The sequence below is a fragment of the Aegilops tauschii genome, chromosome 7 (assembly GCF_002575655.3).
Source record: "Aegilops tauschii subsp. strangulata cultivar AL8/78 chromosome 7, Aet v6.0, whole genome shotgun sequence".
Taxonomy (NCBI): Eukaryota; Viridiplantae; Streptophyta; class Magnoliopsida; order Poales; family Poaceae; genus Aegilops; species Aegilops tauschii.
In genome coordinates, this window is record NC_053041.3 from 381798661 (window position 1) to 381817788 (window position 19128).

At 44.3% G+C, this 19128-nt stretch overlaps 1 protein-coding gene across 1 annotated transcript; it reads right to left on the reverse strand.

Moving 5' to 3' along the window:
* Positions 1-1533: 1533 nt before the first annotated feature.
* LOC109771740 (DNA-directed RNA polymerase II subunit RPB1) lies at positions 1534-10126 on the reverse strand. The gene is made up of 14 exons (XM_020330439.4): positions 9811-10126; positions 8711-8974; positions 7690-7989; positions 7446-7604; positions 7180-7341; positions 6879-7099; positions 6646-6787; positions 6212-6547; positions 5848-6134; positions 5509-5767; positions 2219-5337; positions 2049-2120; positions 1890-1949; positions 1534-1805 (listed from the first exon to the last, which is right to left on the reverse strand). The coding sequence occupies exons 1-14, from the start codon at positions 9892-9894 to the stop codon at positions 1712-1714; spliced, it is 5559 nt and encodes a 1852-aa protein (XP_020186028.3). The 5' UTR covers positions 9895-10126; the 3' UTR covers positions 1534-1711.
* Between the last annotated feature and the right edge of the window lie 9002 nt (positions 10127-19128).

A 19128-nucleotide genomic window follows, 5' to 3' on the forward strand; every position in this document is an offset into this window, starting at 1 on the left:
ATAAACTCTGAAACCCTTCCGGTGACCCTGAAACACTTTCGATTCCTCTCAAAACTAACTATTACATAAATATTTTCTCATTAGTCTTGTCCTACTAATACTTAACAGATCGTGATTACCTTAAGCTTGTGACCCTGTAGCTTCGATATAATATAGACATGAACAAAATTCCTTTCGTTCAATGACCGATAGCGGAACCGCGGACGTCTATATCAATCCCTATATAGGTCGCGTTGGTGCAATCTTCCACCCCCAACATGTCACGCCACTCATCACGTGTCCAGAATATCCATGAAGCCACCTCTGAGTCATGGCTTGCGGTTTGGCTACAAAATTTCCCATGAACACTGGTTGTAACTCTATTTCTAGCTAATAAAAAGGAGACATAAGTCGGAGGAAGTTATAAAAAGGGACGACGCAGAAAAAGAAGTAGCACCGATGATCATTGCTTAGTGCTCAAAATAATGCAAGCGGGAGCAACACAGGACCTACAAAGCATGCACCGTCTGATGGGAATGGTGGAATGAGCGGAATAGGGCTAGGACAAAGGAAAAGAGAATGCGGCCAGAGGAGCTCGTGCACCGGATCAAGCTTGCGACCATGGAATATTGGGAGATTGTGGGTAAGCAGAAACAGCAAAGCCCTAAAGAGAGGGCCAAGTGGCGGGCTCCAGTTGACGGGATCCTCAAGTTCAATATTGATGGAGCACACATGCCGGGGAGCACCCATTCTGCATGGGGGTCATTGCCCAAGACCACACGAGGGACGTAGCTGCTTGTATGGCTGGGAAGAGTGAGCATGTCTATGATGCTTTCACAGCTGAACTACAAGCGGCCGCGGCGGCGGTGGAGCTAGCCACACAGCTTGGAGCGATCAGGATCTGTATAGAAACGGACTCACAGCTACTGCAGGCGGCACTTATGCAAAAGGAGCCCAGTTTCATGGCGTATGCATCGGTCCTGGAGGACCTGAAGGTCCAAATGAAGCTATGGTTCTCAAGATGTGAGGTTATTGCATGTAGAAGAGAGGCCAACTGTGCGGCGCATGAACTGGCCAAGCTTGGCTATGATTGTAATGTGAATGAACCCATTGTGTGGGAGGCTAATGTCCCGCCTTCTGTGGCAGGTCCTGTACTAGGCGATTTGCCTAACCTGGTTGAGTAATAAAGCAATTGCTTTGACCCTCAAAAAAAAAGCATGTACCGTCGGTTGCACCACCGTCGGGCCACGTACCCAACAAGAAGATCGCCACATGTTTTTTTTAGAAGATCACCACATATGTTAGTCAACGCTTGGCAGCCATACATTCATCTTGCTTATGTAGCGCTGCCGACTGAACTACAGCCATACTACATTCCATCTCGTCTGTGTGGAGCTGCCGACTAATCTACCGCATAAATTACATCTCGTTTATGTGGCGCTGCCGTGTTAGTTTTGTACAATACCGCGTCCATACATTCGCATGCCCCTCCCGTCTCGAAGACCATATACGTCTACCAAACTGAAGTTGCGCATACAAAGCACTCCGTAGATGAGAAGACAAAAGCTCCAATGTTAACATTAGCATAACAATCCGATAGATAACACACAATTAAATATCAGCCCAGCTACGGCCGCAAATTCTAGTGCTGCTATTAGCATCACAGCTTACAACAAGGCCTGTTCCGGACACGAGGAAACAAGAATCTGCATCAAGCCAACAGCAGCCATTTCTAGTCAACAGTCTCATCGTCCTTGTCAGTTGTCTGCGGGCCGGTGGATGACGGGGAGTAGCCCGGTGCAGTCGGGGAGTAGCTTGCGCTGGGGCTGCACGCTCAAAACCACAATTGTCAGAAGAGCTAATTGCGCACTTTCATCGCGGGCAGATGAGATAAGACCTCAAGCATTTACCTGTAGTTTGGAGATGTCGGGCTGTAATCTGGGCTAGGTCCTCCAGAGGTAGTGTGCGGGCTGCAACACTCACGCAAAATGTTAGGAAACCCATGTGTTGTCACAGCAACAACGTTTTAAGTTAAAAACAATGGTGATTATCAACAGAAATGCGCTCACCTTGTCGGGCTGTATGACGGGCTTGGTTGCGCATATGATGGTGAGGTGGGCGAGTAGGTCGGTGAGGTCGGGCTGGAGAAACGAAATAGAGATGTAATGTAATCAAAATAAAGCATAGACATACATGGAACACAACACCAAAAGAACGGCCAAAGCTATCAACAGAATACCTGTAGTTCGGAGAAGTCTGACTGTACGGGCTCATCATCCTTGGGCTGCTTGGAGAATAAGCATGTGAAGGACTGTACTTGGCCGAAGAAGGGTTGTAGCTCGGTGAAGTGGGGCTGTAGTTCGGGGAAGTAGGGCTGTAGCTCGGTGACGTCGGGCTGTAGCCAGGCGATGTAGGGCTGTATGCAGGCGATGTAGGGCTGTATGAGGGCGAGGTAGGGCTGTATGAGGGTGACGTGGGGCTGTATGAGGGCGACGTGGGGCTGTATGAGGGTGATGTCGGGCTGTATGAGGGCGATGTCGGGCTGTATGAGGGAGAAGTAGGGCTGTATGATGGCGACGTCGGGCTGTATGCAGGAGATGTCGGGCTGTATGCTGGCGAGGTCGGACTATAAACCGGTGATGTTGGACTATAGCTCGGCGATGTGGGGCTATAGCTTGGTGATGTTGGGCTGTAGCTCGGGGATGTGGGGCTGTAGCTAGGAGATGTGGGGCTGTAGCTCGGGGATGTTGGCGAGTATGATGGACTGGTCGGAGAGTATGATGGACTGGTCGGGCTGTAGGAAGGAGAGCCAGGCGTATATGATGGAGAGGTGGGGCTGTAGCTGGGCGATGCAGGGCTGTATGATGGAGAAGTGGGACTGTAACCATGTCCTGGCCCTGGGCTGAACACCGGAGAAGATGGACTGTAACCACCTCCAGAGGATGGGCTGTAGTTTGACGGGACGGGTGAGAATGCCATGCCCCCAACATATGGTGAGAACTGAGCATCTGTAATTGGGGAAGCCCTGAAATTTGGACTCAACATTGGTGACATCATTCCTCCATCACGGTACGGTGTCGCGGACATGGGTGAACGCGCTGGTGTCATGCCATAGTCCAGACCTTCAACATAGCTTGGAAGCTGAAGCTCAATGGCCTGCTGCAGCATCTGGTCATTCAGATACAATCCACAGCCTCCTGTACCAATAGGAGCAAGCTGGCCAAGCATAATGTTCTCAGTCACACCTCTCAGGTAATCAGATTCCGCATATACAGCAGCATCAAGCAAGATATCCACTGTTTCTTCAAAAGAACATCTCATGAGGGGCCCTGTGTCATTACGATTTATACCATGCCTAGTAATAGCCATCAGGTGACCTCTGTATGTCATCGTATCACAGAGAATGGCCAGATGCCTGTAGTTCACATAAGACCCATCAAAAGATATAACCACCCTCAGCTCATCCAAGAGAGACCTGCGGACAGCCTCAATCCCAAGAACCTCAATCACTTCAATCAAATGGTTACTAGTTGTCCTTGTAGAATCAACATCCTCATGGCACATCACGGCCAAGAGGTTTACACCTTCTGTATCAAGCATCCACTCGTTATCTGGTTTGAAACCCTCACTTTCATCAAATTTATTGACCTTCCCGTATTTGATGAAGACCTTGTTAATATCTGGAATGCCTCGAAGGGCCATCTCAGTCAACATATTACCCTCAATCTTCTTGAGGAAGACGTCATCCTCAGCAGATTCATCCTGTATTTCTCCTTTTGGAGCTTCGTCATTTGTAATGCGGACACGAAGGATGAGCTTATCTGCATTATCATCATTGAATATGCATGACAAGTCATCGTCAAATTCATGATTGATCTTCTCTGCAATATCAGCCATGCTCAATTTCTTATCAACCATCATCTCACGGTTCAGCTCAATACGCAGCAGCCAAGGAGAGATCTTATCCGGATCAATATCCTCATCAGGCATTTCATAATATGACCTGACAAATTCCACATCCTCTTCAATGATGGTTCCTAGAGGATCAGGATCATACCATATCTCAGTGGCATGGGTCACACTACGCAGTGTAGTGTACTCCAAGGCACACTGCACATTCTTAGCCAATTCTTTTTTCTTGCTCACCTCAGGCTTTAGGAAAACAGACAGAGATGGAGTCTTTATCTTCTTGGCAACGTTAATGATCTCTCTTAACCTGGGAACTCCAAGGGTAACATTCTTAGCACTAACACCAGCATAATGGAAAGTATTCAGTGTCATCTGAGTTGCCGGTTCTCCAATGGACTGTGCAGCCACACATCCAATCATTTCACCAGGAGCTACCAAAGACTGGAGGAATCTCGATTCAATCTCACCAATGACCCATTCGAAGGATTCCTTTGTAAGCCTGTATTCTTTCAAGACCCTCTTGCTAGCAAATGTGCTACGAAGCAGGATATTGAAGAACAAAGTAGCGTTCTTCTGAGCCTCGATGCTCATGGCATCATCACCAGGGACAACCTTAAGTCTTTCTTGCAGCTTATCTATTGCTTCCACAATTTCCATTGGGTGCATGTCAGAAGGTCTTCTTAAATCAATCTTGAAAGTCTTCTGAGCATTCCAGATAAGCCGCTTGAGGTTGACAGGCATAGGCCATGTATTGTCGCCAGTTGTAGTAATTTCAGTCCCAAGCTGTAATCTGTCCGCTTCTAATTTCTGAACCTCTGCCTCAAACACATTTCTGAATTCACGAATGGTCTTCAAATCATCAACATGGTCAGGCAACATGTAAGTAGGCCTCCAGTTCTCATCATCGAGTTCATAACGAAATACATTATCAAACTCGGCCTTCTTCATCTTCAGGGAGTCCAATTTCTGTGATTCGATCCAAACAGCATCCATGCCATCTTCTCCATACAAGAATTGAATAACATCACCCAGAGAATTTCGCACAGTACCATCATATTTCACCATAATGTCCTCCATAGCCTTCACGAGCCTCCGCTGAATATATCCCGTCTCGGAGGTTTTCACAGCAGTATCAATCAAACCTTCTCTACCACCCATAGCATGGAAGAAAAATTCTTGTGGTGTCAGACCTCGAAGGTAAGAGTTCTCAACAAACCCACGACTTTCGGGGCCGTAGTCATCTTTCGTGAAGTGGGGCAATGTACGATCAACAAAACCAAATGGAATCCGCTTGCCCTCAACATTCTGCTGTCCGACACAAGCAGTCATTTGCGAAATATTAATGAAACTGCCTTTTGAGCCTGCAGTGACCATAGCTTTCAAATTGTTGCTCTCAGACAAACTCTTCTGAGCACTACTCCCAGCATCATCACGAGCCTTGTTAAGAACCTAGCATGGAAAACGGATATGTCAAAACAAGTCTACCAAAAACTGATGGCTTACTCCTTCCCAAATGGAAGGATCAAAGTCTCCCAAATGGAAGAATCAAACTCTCCCAAAAAAAGCTGGTGGCTTACTCCTTCCCAGATGAAAGAACCAAACAAGAGCATTCAGCAGTACCTGATTTACTCGGTTTTCGAATGATTCCATCATGGTGCGTCCTGGCTCAGGTTCCAAGTTCTTCTCTTGTGCTTGCTTAATAAGCTCCTTCACCTCATTCTTAGCTGTTCCAATTGTCTCGTTAATCTTCTCCATAGTAGCAGCATCTGCAATTGTATCTCCAATACCAATACTGAAACCGTTTTGCAGAAGCCAGTAGTTGACCAGCCACTGTGTATGACCCAAGAACTTCCGTGCAGCATCTGGCCCTACCTCTTCCCTGCAAACAGTTAAACCAACCAAAATTATTCAGCACAGAACATGTGTACCAAAAACTGCAATGCAACGTTTATAACTTACCAAATAACATGAATAAGACTTCCAGTTGACGTCCCAAGTGTTTTTTTGCAAAGTGTACCAGACAGAAGCTCTCCCTTCTCTATCCGGACCATAGTATCTCCTGGAGTAATAAATCCACTTTCTGTTTCAGCATGCCAGGCTGAAAATCTTATTAAATTGATTAGCTTGGGAATAATCAAGTTGAAAACTTGTTTGCCAGTCCAAATCGGCCTTGGTCTCAAAATGGCAGGCGCAGGGACCTTCCCATCAAAATCTTCCCACCACATTAGGATGTTCATAAATACATCCTGGGAGAAATTTCAGAACATTAAGCTACAAAAACTACAAACAATAATATTAGGTGTTTAAGGAGAGTATCGTTAACCTTTTCAATAAGAGTGTCCCTTTTGGTTATTTTTCGACACCCAAGAAGTGTGTCCTGGACAATACCCATAACAGGTCTATTCGCTTGAGGCGAGACAATACATTTTGGCACCATCATCAACTCTAAAACTTCGGCTCTGGTCTCAAATGACTGAGGAACGTGCATATTCATTTCATCCCCATCAAAATCTGCATTGTATGGTGATGTGACAGACAGGTTCAGGCGGAAAGTTGAGTACGGCATAATTTTAATACGATGCCCCATGATAGACATTTTATGAAGACTTGGTTGCCGGTTGAAAAGAACAAAATCTCCATCATTGAGGTGTCTTTCCACCTGAGAAGTCAAGCACGAAACAGGTGAGCCAAACCAAAAGGCAATTTTTGTTATGTCACCATTAAAACAGTAGGTGCTGCAACGATGTCAGCACTAACCTTGTAACCCAGCTCCAGATGCTGATCACTACTTTTCTTCACATAGCGAAGATCCAGCCTCTGACCATCTTCCCTGATGATGTACTTTGCACCTGTCTTACCTGGGGGTGGGTGAGGTCCATATTCTACTAGCTCTTTCAACCTGGTATGATCAGATTTAGACACAACTTCTCACATATCAATGCAAGAACAGTGATTACATAAGATGCCTTAATAACAGAAACTTAATTTACCTCTCGATGTTATATGGAGTGACAGTTTCTGGGTATGTCAGATTCAAAGCAATACTCCATGGCACCCCCAATTGATCAATGTTGATATTCGGATCTGGTGTGATGACAGTACGAGCTGAGAAATCAACACGCTTCCCCATTAAGTTTCCTCTAATCCGGCCTTCTTTTGCTTTCAGCCTGCTGCATATTGACTTAATAGGCCTTCCAGAACGCTGAGTGGCCTGGATATTTCCACAACAGATGATGAGAATAACTTATCTATTAGTGATTAATATGGGGAGTGCACTTATAGACTACTCACCCTTGGTTGTCCAGGAAGATCATTGTCGAAGTACGTTGCAATGTGAAACTGCAACAACTGAGCAAACTCAGTTATAATGTGAGCTGGGGCTCCATTTCTCTCTTGCCTCCTCAAGTTCTCATTATGTCGAATTATCATCGCTAATTGATGAGTCAAATCATCCTGTAGAAACAGAAGAAACAGCAAGATAAACAGTGAGTGGAAGGGTGAGACCTGTGAACCAACCATTGGATCCATTAATAATAATTTTAGTAGTACTGGCTAACCTCACTTCTGGAGGAAGTATCCATCATAACAGATGGTCTGACAGGCGGTGGAGGAATTGGAAGGACTTGCAGTATCATCCAATCAGGACGAGCATACTTAGGGTTCAGGCCCAACAAAAGACAGTCCTCATCACTTATACGCTTGAGAACATTAAGGACCTGCCCCAATAAACCATGATGTAAGCCATGTGGTTAACTGAAAATTCTTAGAACCTATTGAATTGAGTAAGGATAATGTAAATACCCTCTCGGCAGAGAGAATTTGCTTTCGCTCCACTGGTTCAGGGAGTTGATCTTGATCATCACTTTTCTTCTTTGTTGCTTTAAATTCTGCAACCATCTTCATACCATCAACTGTGATATTTGGCTGCTGAGCACCACAACCACCTCTTTTCTTCACTGGCTCATCAGCATCCTGCTGATCTTGAACCTCAAGTTCATCACCCCCAGCACAAATCTTTTTGCTCTTGCAAGCATCATATATTCTTCTTAATCTATTTTTTGGGTTCCTGATTTTCAGAGCCTGCTTGAACTTGGTATCCTCCTGCAAGATATCACTGATAAATAACATGCCAAGATCAAGGCACACAAAAATAAATGGTCCACGCTATGATACTGTATAGTACTCCCTCCGTACACAAATATAAGATGTTCTAACTTTTTTGTGAATCTGATGTATATAGACACATTTTAGTGTGTTTGTTCACTCATTGCAGTCCGTATGTAGTCCATATTGAAATATCCAAAACATATTATATTTGCGAACGGAGGGAGTAGCTAACATGCAAGAACAACCTTTCTCAGAATTCATGAGAAAACTCCAAAGTTATTTGTAATTAGGTTCCATGGTTCTGGTTATTTTACCAAAGACAATAATTAATAAAATAGGCGTTGCTACGGGGACACATCATCAATGCAGTTTTCTTTTGTCTGATGCAGTTCTACCAATGGCAGGCTCTATTGAAATTTCACAAAGATAATCTTGGCTTCCAATGTTGAATTCCAGATCCATAAGAAACATGCAAGAAGTCTAAATCAATTGCATGTACAGGTTCATCGCACCTGATCAAAAAGATTCTATGAAGTTGAACAGATGCAAAATTGGACAAACATGCAAGAAGTCTAAATCAATTGTCATGATTTCAGTTTAGCTTGTCTTGCACATCAGGGACTCCTTCCAGTTTACCTTAGATATGCACCAAACAACAACCTAGTAAAATGCGTAGGTCTTAAAAGGAAACCAGACGAACAGAGGGGTCATGTACCTCATCCGCCAGGATCTTGGAACAGTTGAAGCACACACAGCGCATTATGGAGAGTACAGTCTTGATGAAGCCGATGTGGAACATTGGCTTTGCAAGCTCAAGGTGGCCAAAGTGACCCGGGCACTCAGCCATCCCAGCCATACATGTATCACACTTGATCTTCCGGTCAATGGTGCCCAAACGAGGGTCACTCAAACCCCCAGGCTTTGCCTTCCCCCTCTCCATAGTCTCTGCATGCTCTATCACCACCACTGACATTTGTCTCTACAAAAATAGCAAAGCAACACAAAATTTATCAAATTCAGTCCTACACATTTCTTTGGCACTCCATATGGACCAGTTCAGGAGGCACTCCTCAGACCATCATTACAACGGTCGATGGTCATTTGAACCAAACAAATCATACTATTAAACCCTCTCAAATCCATCTTATTAGATATATTCTGCAAATCTATAGTATAAGACCAGCAAACAGATGCGTGTAGCCTTATTCAAACTTGTATTGAACATGACCCAATCGAAAGCACAGTAAAATCTTGTGTGATAATAAACAAACAGTGCAAACTGCTAAGCACAACCAAACTGCCAAATTCATAGTAAATACAAATACCACACAAGTAATAAGAACATTTGCCTTTTGTTAGATCTGTTAAAACTTTGATGTACATGTAATACAGGTGCGAAGTTCAACTCGATGCTCAACCAAATATCCCACTTGAATAGTATTACACGGAGTACAACTTGTAGCTCAAACCGAACTAGAGACTTACAACCAAGCATTTTGCTCAAAGTTTAACTAGTTCCCCAAGTTAGCAAAACACCGACTCAACCAAACAACACTCATACATATATATATTGTTCAGTGTGTCAGAACCTTTGGTAAGTTACAATGGACCAGCTTCAACATATATTTGTCAAATCAAACTCGGCCAATTCGCTACCCAAGAAGCAGCACAGCTTGAAGCTAACAACCAACAACCTGATGACAGTTCATCCAAAGTTCGAAGCTAGCCAAGCCCAGTCAGACCAGTACGAGTTCCCACTCCACGCAGAGAAACGAAACATAGGCGGCGGTGGGGGTGGGGGAGGCGAGGTATTACGATTTCATCCGGGCTGAGGATGCCGAACTGCACGAGCTTCACCTTGGCCACCTCGGCCGGGGAGTACGGGAACCTCGCGTCCATTTCACCCCCACGGCGGCGCCGCCGCCACCTAGGGTTTGGGTCTCAGATCCCGCCGCCCACCGAGAGCGCGCCGCCGCCCGAAGCTTGGGCCGTACGGCCTGTCGCTGTGTGGAGCACGCTAAACTTTTTGGCGGCTAAAATCGAGCTCGGGTGGGATTGATCCGACCGGTCCTCGCCTCCTCCGCGAGAGGGGGAGGGGAAAGGGGATCGGGAGAGAGTGCGTCTGAGAAAGAGGAGAACTGGGTGAGGGTGGGGCTTTACTTATAGACGTATCCTGCGCCGGACGGGCTATAGTGAGCCGGTGGGCGCATGGACCCGTGGAGGCGGTGTATGGATTCAACCCAGAGTAGGAAACGCGGTGTAGGTGGACCGGGTGCGGGGAGGGAGGAGACACGGTGAACCTGCTACGGATGCGTAGTTGACGGTGGAGATGAGAGTTTTGGGTGGGGTTCCCGTCGCGTCAATGCGGAACGGTCGAGAGCCTGTGAGTGGTCGTCGACTCGTCGCTTTGCTATTCTGGGCTATACGTTCCCATTGTTATGATAGAGCCGAGGTCGGCGATAGATCCTGCTGTGTTTCGAATATCTTTTGTTTCTCCAAAAAGTATGTATAAACATTTTTTTTAAGTATGTAGTCCCTCTGTTTCAAAATATAAGTCTTTTTAGAGATTTCAAATGGGCTACAACATACGGATGTATATAGACATATTTTAGAGTATAGATTCACTCATTTTGCTTCCTATATAGTTGCTTGTTGGAATCTTTAAAAAGACTTACATTTAGGAACAGAGGGAGTATATGTATAAACTCTGTTCAAAATGAAGGTTACTTCAATTTTTACATGCAAACTGATGTGGAGGATTATGATTGGTAACAAGGGGATGAAGGAAATCCACCCCAGTTGAATTTAGGGGGAGCATTCTTGATTTAATCACCTATATCTAATGTCCTGCGCCGCTTTAATGATGGGTACATTACATCACGGATAAATTAGAACACCATTAATTGCATTATTTGTAAATGATTTTGGAAACAACATTAATTAATAATTGTAACTGACTTTAGAAATAACAACAGTTGCATTAATTGCAATTAGGCTTTGTGTGATTCTTCTACTCGATTGATAATCTTGGTTCTTAACTGAGGGAAATACTTATCTTTACTATACTGCATCTTCTCTCCTCTTCGGGGAAATCCCAACGCAGCCCACAAGTAGCATCGCTCTTTGGCTTGACGCGGGACGTCTTCAGCCATAGGCCGAAGTGCGGTTCCACGCGCAGGAAAGCCTCGCAAATGACGACGAAGGTGGTGAGGTGCATGATGGAATTTCGGCTAGATTATGGAAATCTAGCACGTAGAAGAAGAGAATCTCCCGCATGAAAGGGTGCAGGGGAACCCCAGACCTCGGACGAGGTGGGGGATGAACACAACCCACTCCTTGGGCTTGGGAGTGGGGACACGCTGGTTGGGCCCTGGAGCCCTTCATGCGGTGTCTACGGGAAAGTATCCCCGCCGCTCGGAGCTTGCTGATGGTGGTGTAGGTGACCTTAGAGGCCACCCACCTCCCCTTCAGACCCGCCTCGGGCATGGGTGTGAGATGCGGAAGCTTGAAGATGGCTTGAGCCTGTGAATGGGATTGAGGCGTTGATGCTTTGGAGATTTGGGCGTTGGAGCGGAATGGGAGCGTAGGGAGGAAGATTTGTTGTCCTCTGCACTTTATAAGTCAGTCAAAAGGACGAGGCGCCCCCTCTGCTGCGTCGTGAAAATCACCACGTTTCGGCCACATTGGGTGAATCAATTGATTGATGATATCCCCAAAAATGTTGGGCACGATCTCTATTTTGGTAAGATGTGCCAATGAGAGGGTTACCTTGAACCATGATTCAATTAAGTAATAACTGGCGCATATGATGTCATAGGCGGTGATACTTCGGAAAAAGTTGTCAGTGATTGACCACAGAACACACTTGCGCTTCTGGTCTTCGAGATTAAGTAGGCTATGCACTTCGAACAATGGAAGATGCGTTTTCTGGGACTCATGGTCGGATGGTTTATCTCCGGATAGGAGAGCTATACTAGCCACTTGGGATTTACAAGCTTCGAATAGGAGATTAGTGATAACCCACAACTATAGGGGATCACAACAGTTTTCGAGGATAGAGTATTCAACTCAAATTTATAGATTCGACACAAGGGGAGAATATTTGTAAGTATTAGCAGTTGAGTTATCAATTCAACCACACCTAGAGATTAAATATCTGCAGCAAAGTGATCAGTAGCACAGTAATATGATAGTTTGATAGTGGTGGTAACGATAGCAGCGGTAACGGTAACAACAGTAGCAGTTTTGTAGCAGTTGTGACAGTAGCAATAGTAATAGTAACGCAGCAAGAACAATATGTGAAAAACTCGTAGGCATTGGATCGGTGATTATGTTGCATAATATTCATCATATATCAGTCATAACCTAGGGCGACACAGAACTAGCTCCAGTAAATATAATGTAGGCATGTATTTCGTAAATAGGCATACGTGCTTATGGAAAAGAACTTGCATGACATCTTTTGTCCTACCCTCCCGTGGCAGCGGGGTCCATAAGGAAACTAAGGAATATTAAGGCCTCCTTTTAATAGAGAACCGGAACAAAGCATTAGCACATAGTGAATACATGAACTCCTCAAACTACGGTCATCACCGGAAAGTATCCCAATTATTGTCACCTTGGGGTTTATGGATCATAACACATAATAGGTGCATATGACTTGTAAGATCGGATCAAGAACATAGATATGATGGTGAAACTATAAACGGTTCATATCTAAAATCATGCAACTCAGGCCCTAGTGACAAGCATTAAGCATAGCAAAGTCATAGCAACATCAATCTCAGAACATGGTGGATACTAGGGATCAAGCCCTAACAAAACTAACTCGATTACATAATGAATCTCATCCAACTCCTCACCGACCAGCGAGCCTACAAAGGAATTACTCACTCCCGGCGGTGAGCATCATGAAATTGGTGATGGAGGATGGTTGGTGATGACGAAGACCGAAGATCCCCCTCTCCGGAGCCTCGAACGGGCTCCAAATCTAGCCTCCTGATGAAGAACCGGAGGTGGCGGCGGCTCTGTACCGTAAAATGCGATGAAACTTCCTCTCCTATTTTTTCTGGAAAAATATGATTTTATAGCATCGGAATTAGGGTTAGCGGAGCCTCGTGGGACCCACTACCCACTAGGGCGCACCAGATGGGGGTGGTGCGCTAGTGCCTTGTGGGCAGCTGGGTCCCCCTCCAGTGGGTCTTGGTTCCATAAATTATTATATATTCCAAAATAACTCTCCAAAAAGTTTTGTCAAATTCCGAGAACTTTTATTTCTGCACAAAAACAACACCATGGTAGTTCTGCTGAAAACAACATCACTCCGGGTTAGTTTCATTCAAATCATGCAAATTAGAGTCCAAAACAAGAGCAAAAGCGTTAGGAAAAGTAGATACGATGGAGACGTATCAACTCCCCAAGCTTAACCCATTGCTCGTCCTCAAGCAATTCAGTTGACAAACTGAAGTGATAAAGAGAAACTTTTATGAACTCTTTTGTTCTTGTTTACATACATATGCTTAAATAGCACCCAGGTTTTCAGCAATGATCATAACTAACCATGCCAACAAGAACTCTTAGAAATTATATTAACTCATATCAATGGCATAATCAACTAGCGAGCTATAATAAGATATCTCAAATGCCAACACTTTGTCAAAACAATCATGATATAATATGACAATAATGGTATCTCGCTAGCCCTTTCTGAGACCGCAAAACATAAACACAAAGCACCTCCAACATTGTAATTCATGGTAGAAGAGATCCAATCACGGTACATTCAACATTAACTATACGCAATGCATGAGGATCACAATAGTGCTCTCACAACTGGCGCTTGTGTTGAGAAGGTGATGACTCAACATAAAAGTAAATAGATAGTCCCTTCGCAGAGGGGAGCAGGGATTTGCAGAGGTGCCAGAGCTCAGAGCTTAAACTAGAGATAAATATAATTTTGGGAGGTATGCCTTTCCTATCAACGTTTCGACCAAGAGTTTTCAATCTTCCATGCTAAATAAACTAGTGGCGGTTCCCAAGCGGTAAAAGTAAAAGCTTACTCCCCCTCCACCAACAAACATAAGCCATGGGTAGCTGAATCCACGGGTGCCTTCCATACCAACAACAGTTTGAGGGAGTTTTGTTTAATTATTTGTGAAGGAAATATGCCCTAGAGGCAATAATAAAGTTGTTATTTATATTTCCTTATATCATGATAAATGTTTATTATTCATGCTAGAATTGTATTAACCGGAAACTTGATACATGTGTGAATACATAGACAAGACAAAGTGTCCCTAGTATGCCTCTACTAGACTAGCTCGTTAATCAAAGATGGTTAAGTTTCCTAACCATATACATGTGTTGTCATTTGATGAACGGGATCACATCATTAGGAGAATGATGTGATGGACAAGACCCATCCGTTAGCTTAGCATAATGATCATTAAGTTTTATTGCTATTGCTGACTTATACATATTCCTCTGACTATGAGATTATGCAACTCCCGAATATCGGAGGAACACCTTGTGTGCTATCAAACATCACAACGTAACTGGGTGATTATAAAGATGCTCTACAGGTGTCTCCGAAGGTGTTTGTTGGGTTGTCAAAGATCAAGATTAGGATTTGTCACTCCGAGTATCGGAGAGGTATCTCTGGGCCCTCTCGGTAATGCACATCACTATAAGCCTTCCAAGCAATGTGACTAATGAGTTAGTTACGGGCTGATGCATTACGGAACGAGTAAAGAGACTTGCCGGTAACGAGATTGAACTAGGTATGAGGATACCGACGATCGAATCTCGGGCAAGTAACATACCGATGACAAAGGAAATAACGTATGTTGTTATTGGGGTTTGACCGATAAAGATCTTCGTAGAATATGTAGGAACCAATATGAGCATCCAGGTTCCGCTGTTGGTTATTGATCGGAGATGTGTCTCAATCATGTCTACATAGTTCTCAAACCCGTAGGGTCCGCACGCTTAACGTTCGATGACGATTTGTATTATGAGTTATGTGTTTTGGTGACCGAAATTGTTCGGAGTCCCGGGTGAGATCACGGACATGACGAGGAGTCTCGAAATAGTTGAGAGGTAAAGATTGATATATTGGACGAAGGTATTCGGACACCGGATGGTTTCAGGACGTTTCGGATATATCGGGGTACCGAGGGGTTACCGGAACCCCCCGGGGAAGTAATGGGCCTTCATGGGCCATAGGGGAGAAAGAGAGGGGAGCCCGCAAGGTGGCGCTCCCCCCCCCCCAAGGGAGTCCGAATCGGACAAGGGGGGGGAGCGGCCCCTTTCATCTTTCCCTCTCCCTCTCCTTCTCCTTCCCTCTTTCCCCTCCATGAGAAAGGAAAAAATGGGGTGAATCCTACTAGGAGTGTAGTCCTAGTAGGACTCCCCCCTTGGGGCGCCCCTTGGTGGCCGGCCTCCTCCTCCCCTCCTTTATATATGGGGGCAGGGGGCACCCCAAAAGCACAATAATTATTCTCTTAGCCGTGTTCGGTGCCCCCTCCACAGTTTACTCCTCCGGTCATAGTGTCGTAGTGCTTAGGCAAAGCCCTGAGCGGATCACATCACCGTCACCACGCTGTCATGCTGACGAAACTCTCCCTCGACCCTCTGCTGGATCAAGAGTTCGAGGGACGTCATCGAGCTGAACGTGTGCTGAACTCGGAGGTGCCGTACGTTCGGTACTAGATCGGTTGGATCGCAAAGACGTTCGACTACATCAACCGCGTTATACTAACGCTTCGGCTTTCGGTCTACGAGGGTACGTGGACACACTCTCCCCCTAGATAGATCTTGCGTGATCGTAGGAATTTTTTTGAAATTGCATGCTACGTTCCCCAACAGTGTCATCCGAGCCAGGTCTATGCGTAGAGGATATGCACGAGTAGAACACAAAGAGTTGTGGGCGATCATAGTCATACTGCTTACCACCAATGTCTTATTTTGATTCGGCGGTATTGTTGGATGAAGCGTCCTGGACCAACCTTACATGACCACGTTCATGAGACCGGTTCCACCGACATACATGCAACTTGTTTTGCATAAAGGTGGCTGGCGGGTGTCTGTTTCTCCAACTTTAGTTGAATCAAATTTGACTATAGCTGGTCCTTGTTGAAGGTTAAAACAATGAACTTGACGAAACATCGTTGTGGTTTTGATGCGTAGGTAAGAACGGTTCTTACTAGAAGCCCGTAGCAGCCACGTAAAACTTGCAACAACAAAGTAGAGGACGTCTAACTTGTTTTTGCAGGGCATATTGTGATGTGATATGGTCAACACATGATGTGATATATGTTATTGTATGAGATGATCATGTTTTGTAAAAGTTATCGGCACCTGGCAGGAGCCTTATGGTTGTTGCTTTATTGTATGAAATGCAATCGCCATGTAATTGCTTTACTTTATCACTATGCGTTAGCGATAGTTGTATAAGCAATAGTTGGCGAGACGACCACGCGCTACGATGGAGATCAAGGTGTCAAGCCGGTGACGATGGAGATCATGACGGTGCTTTGGAGATGGAGATCGAAGGCACAAGATGATGATGGCCATATCATGTCACATATTTTGATTGCATGTGATGTTTATATTTTATGCATCTTATTTTGCTTAGTACGGCGGTAGCATTATAAGATGATCCCTTAACTAAATTTCAAGGTATAAGTGTTCTCCCTGAGAATGCACCATTGCGAAAGTTCTTTGTGCTGAGACACCACGTGATGATCGGGTGTGATAGACTCTACGTTCACATACAACGGGTGCAAGATAGTTTTGCACATGCGGAATACTCGGGTTAAACTTGACGAGCCTAGCATGTACAGACATGGCCACGGAACACTGGAGACCGAAAGGTCAAACGTGAATCATATAGTAGATATGATCAACATAGAGATGTTCACCATTGAAGACTACTCCATCTCACGTGATGAGTGGTTTAGTTGATATGGATCATGTGATCATTTAGATGACTTGAGGGATGTCTATCTGAGTGGGAGTTCTTAAGTAATATGATTAATTGAACTTAATTTATCATGAACTTAGTCTGCCTATGTTATAGATCAATAGCTCGCGTATAGCTCCCCTGTTTTATTTTTGATATGTTCCTAGAGAAAACTAAGTTGAAAGATGATAGTAGCAATGATGCGGATTGGATACGTGATCTGAGGATTATCCTTGTTGCTGCACAGAAGAATTATGTCCTTGATTCACCGCTAGGTGACGGACCTATTGCAGGAGCAGATACAGAAGTTATGAACGTTTGGCAAGCTTGGTATGATGACTACTTGATAATTTAGTGCTCCATGATTTACTGCTTATAACCGGGACTTCAAAAACGTTTTGAACGCCATGGAGCATATAAGATGTTACAAGAGCTGAAATTGGTATTTCAGACTCATGCCCGAGTCGAGAGGTATGAGACCTCTGACAAGTACTTTGCCTACAAGATGGAGGAGAATAGCTCAACCAATGAGCATGTGATCAGAATGTCTGAGTACTACAATCGCTTGAATCAAGTGGGAGTTAATCTTCCAGATAAGATAGTGATTGACAGAGTTCTCTAGTCACTATCACCATGTTACTGGAACTTCGTGATGAACTATAATATGCAAGGGATGACGAAAACGATTCCCGAGCTCTTCGCGATGCTAAAATCGGCGAAGGAGAATCAAGAAAGAGCATCAAGTGTTGATGGTTAACGAGACCACTAGTTTCAAGAAAAGGGGCAAAGGAAAAGGAAGGGAACTTCACGAAAGAATGGCAAGCAAGTTGCCACTCCCGTGAATAAACCCAAAGCTAGACCCAAGCCTGAAACTGAGTGCTTCTACTGCAAAGGAAATGGTCACTGGAAGTGGAACTGCCCTAGATACTTGGCGGTTAAGAAGGATGGCAAAGTGAACAAAGGTATATTTGATATACATGTTATTTATGTGTACTTTACTAGTGTTTATAGCAACCCCTCGGTATTTGATACTAGTTCAGTTGCTAAGAGTAGTGACTCAAAATAGGAGTTGCAAAATAAACAGAGACCAGTTAAGGACAAGGTGACGATGTGTGTTGGAAGTAATTTTAAGGTTGATACGATCCCCATCGCACACTCCCTCTGCCTTCGGGATTAGAATTGAACCTAAATAAATGTTATTTGGTGTTTGCATTGAGCATTAATATGATTAGATCATGTTTATTGCAATGCGGTTATTCATTTAAGTCAGAGAATAATTGTTGTTCTGTTTACATGAATAAAACCTTCTATGGTCATACACCCAATGTAAATGGTTTATTGAATCTCGATCGTAGTGATACACATATTCATAATATTGATGCCAAAAGATGCAAAGTTGATAATGATAGTGCAGCATATTTGTGGCACTGCTGTTTAGGTCATATTGATGTAAAGCGTATGAAGAAACTCCATTCAAATGGACTTTTGGAATCACTTGATTATGAATCATTTGATACTTGTGAACCATGCCTCATGGGCAAGATGACTAAAACTTCGTTCTCCGGAACAATGGAGCGAGCCAATGACTTATTGGAAATAATACATACCGATGTATGCGGTCCAATGAGTGTTGAGGCTCGCGGCAGGTATCGTTATTTACTGACCTTTTCACAGATTATTTGAGCAGATATGAGTATATCTACTTAATGAAACACAAGTATGAAACGTTTGAAAAGTTCAAAGAATTTTAGAGTGAAGTGGAGAATCATCGTAACAAGAAAATAAAGTTTCTATGATCTCGCGGAGGCGAATATTTGAGTTACGAGTTTGGCCTTCATTTAAAACAATGTGGAATAGTTTCACAACTCACGCCACCTGGAACACCATAGCGTAATGGTGTGTCCGAACGTCGTAAGCGTACTTTATTAGATATGGTGTGATCTATGATGTCTCTTACCGATTTACTACTATCGTTTTGGGGTTATGCATTAGAGACAGCTGCACTCACGTTAAAATAGGGCACCATCTAAATCCGTTGAGACGACACCGTATGAACTATGGTTTGGCAAGAAACCTAAGCTGTCGTTTCTTAAAGTGTGGGGTTGCGATGCTTATGTGGAAAAAAGCTTCAGCCTGATAAGCTCGAACCCAAATCGGAGAAGTGCGTCTTC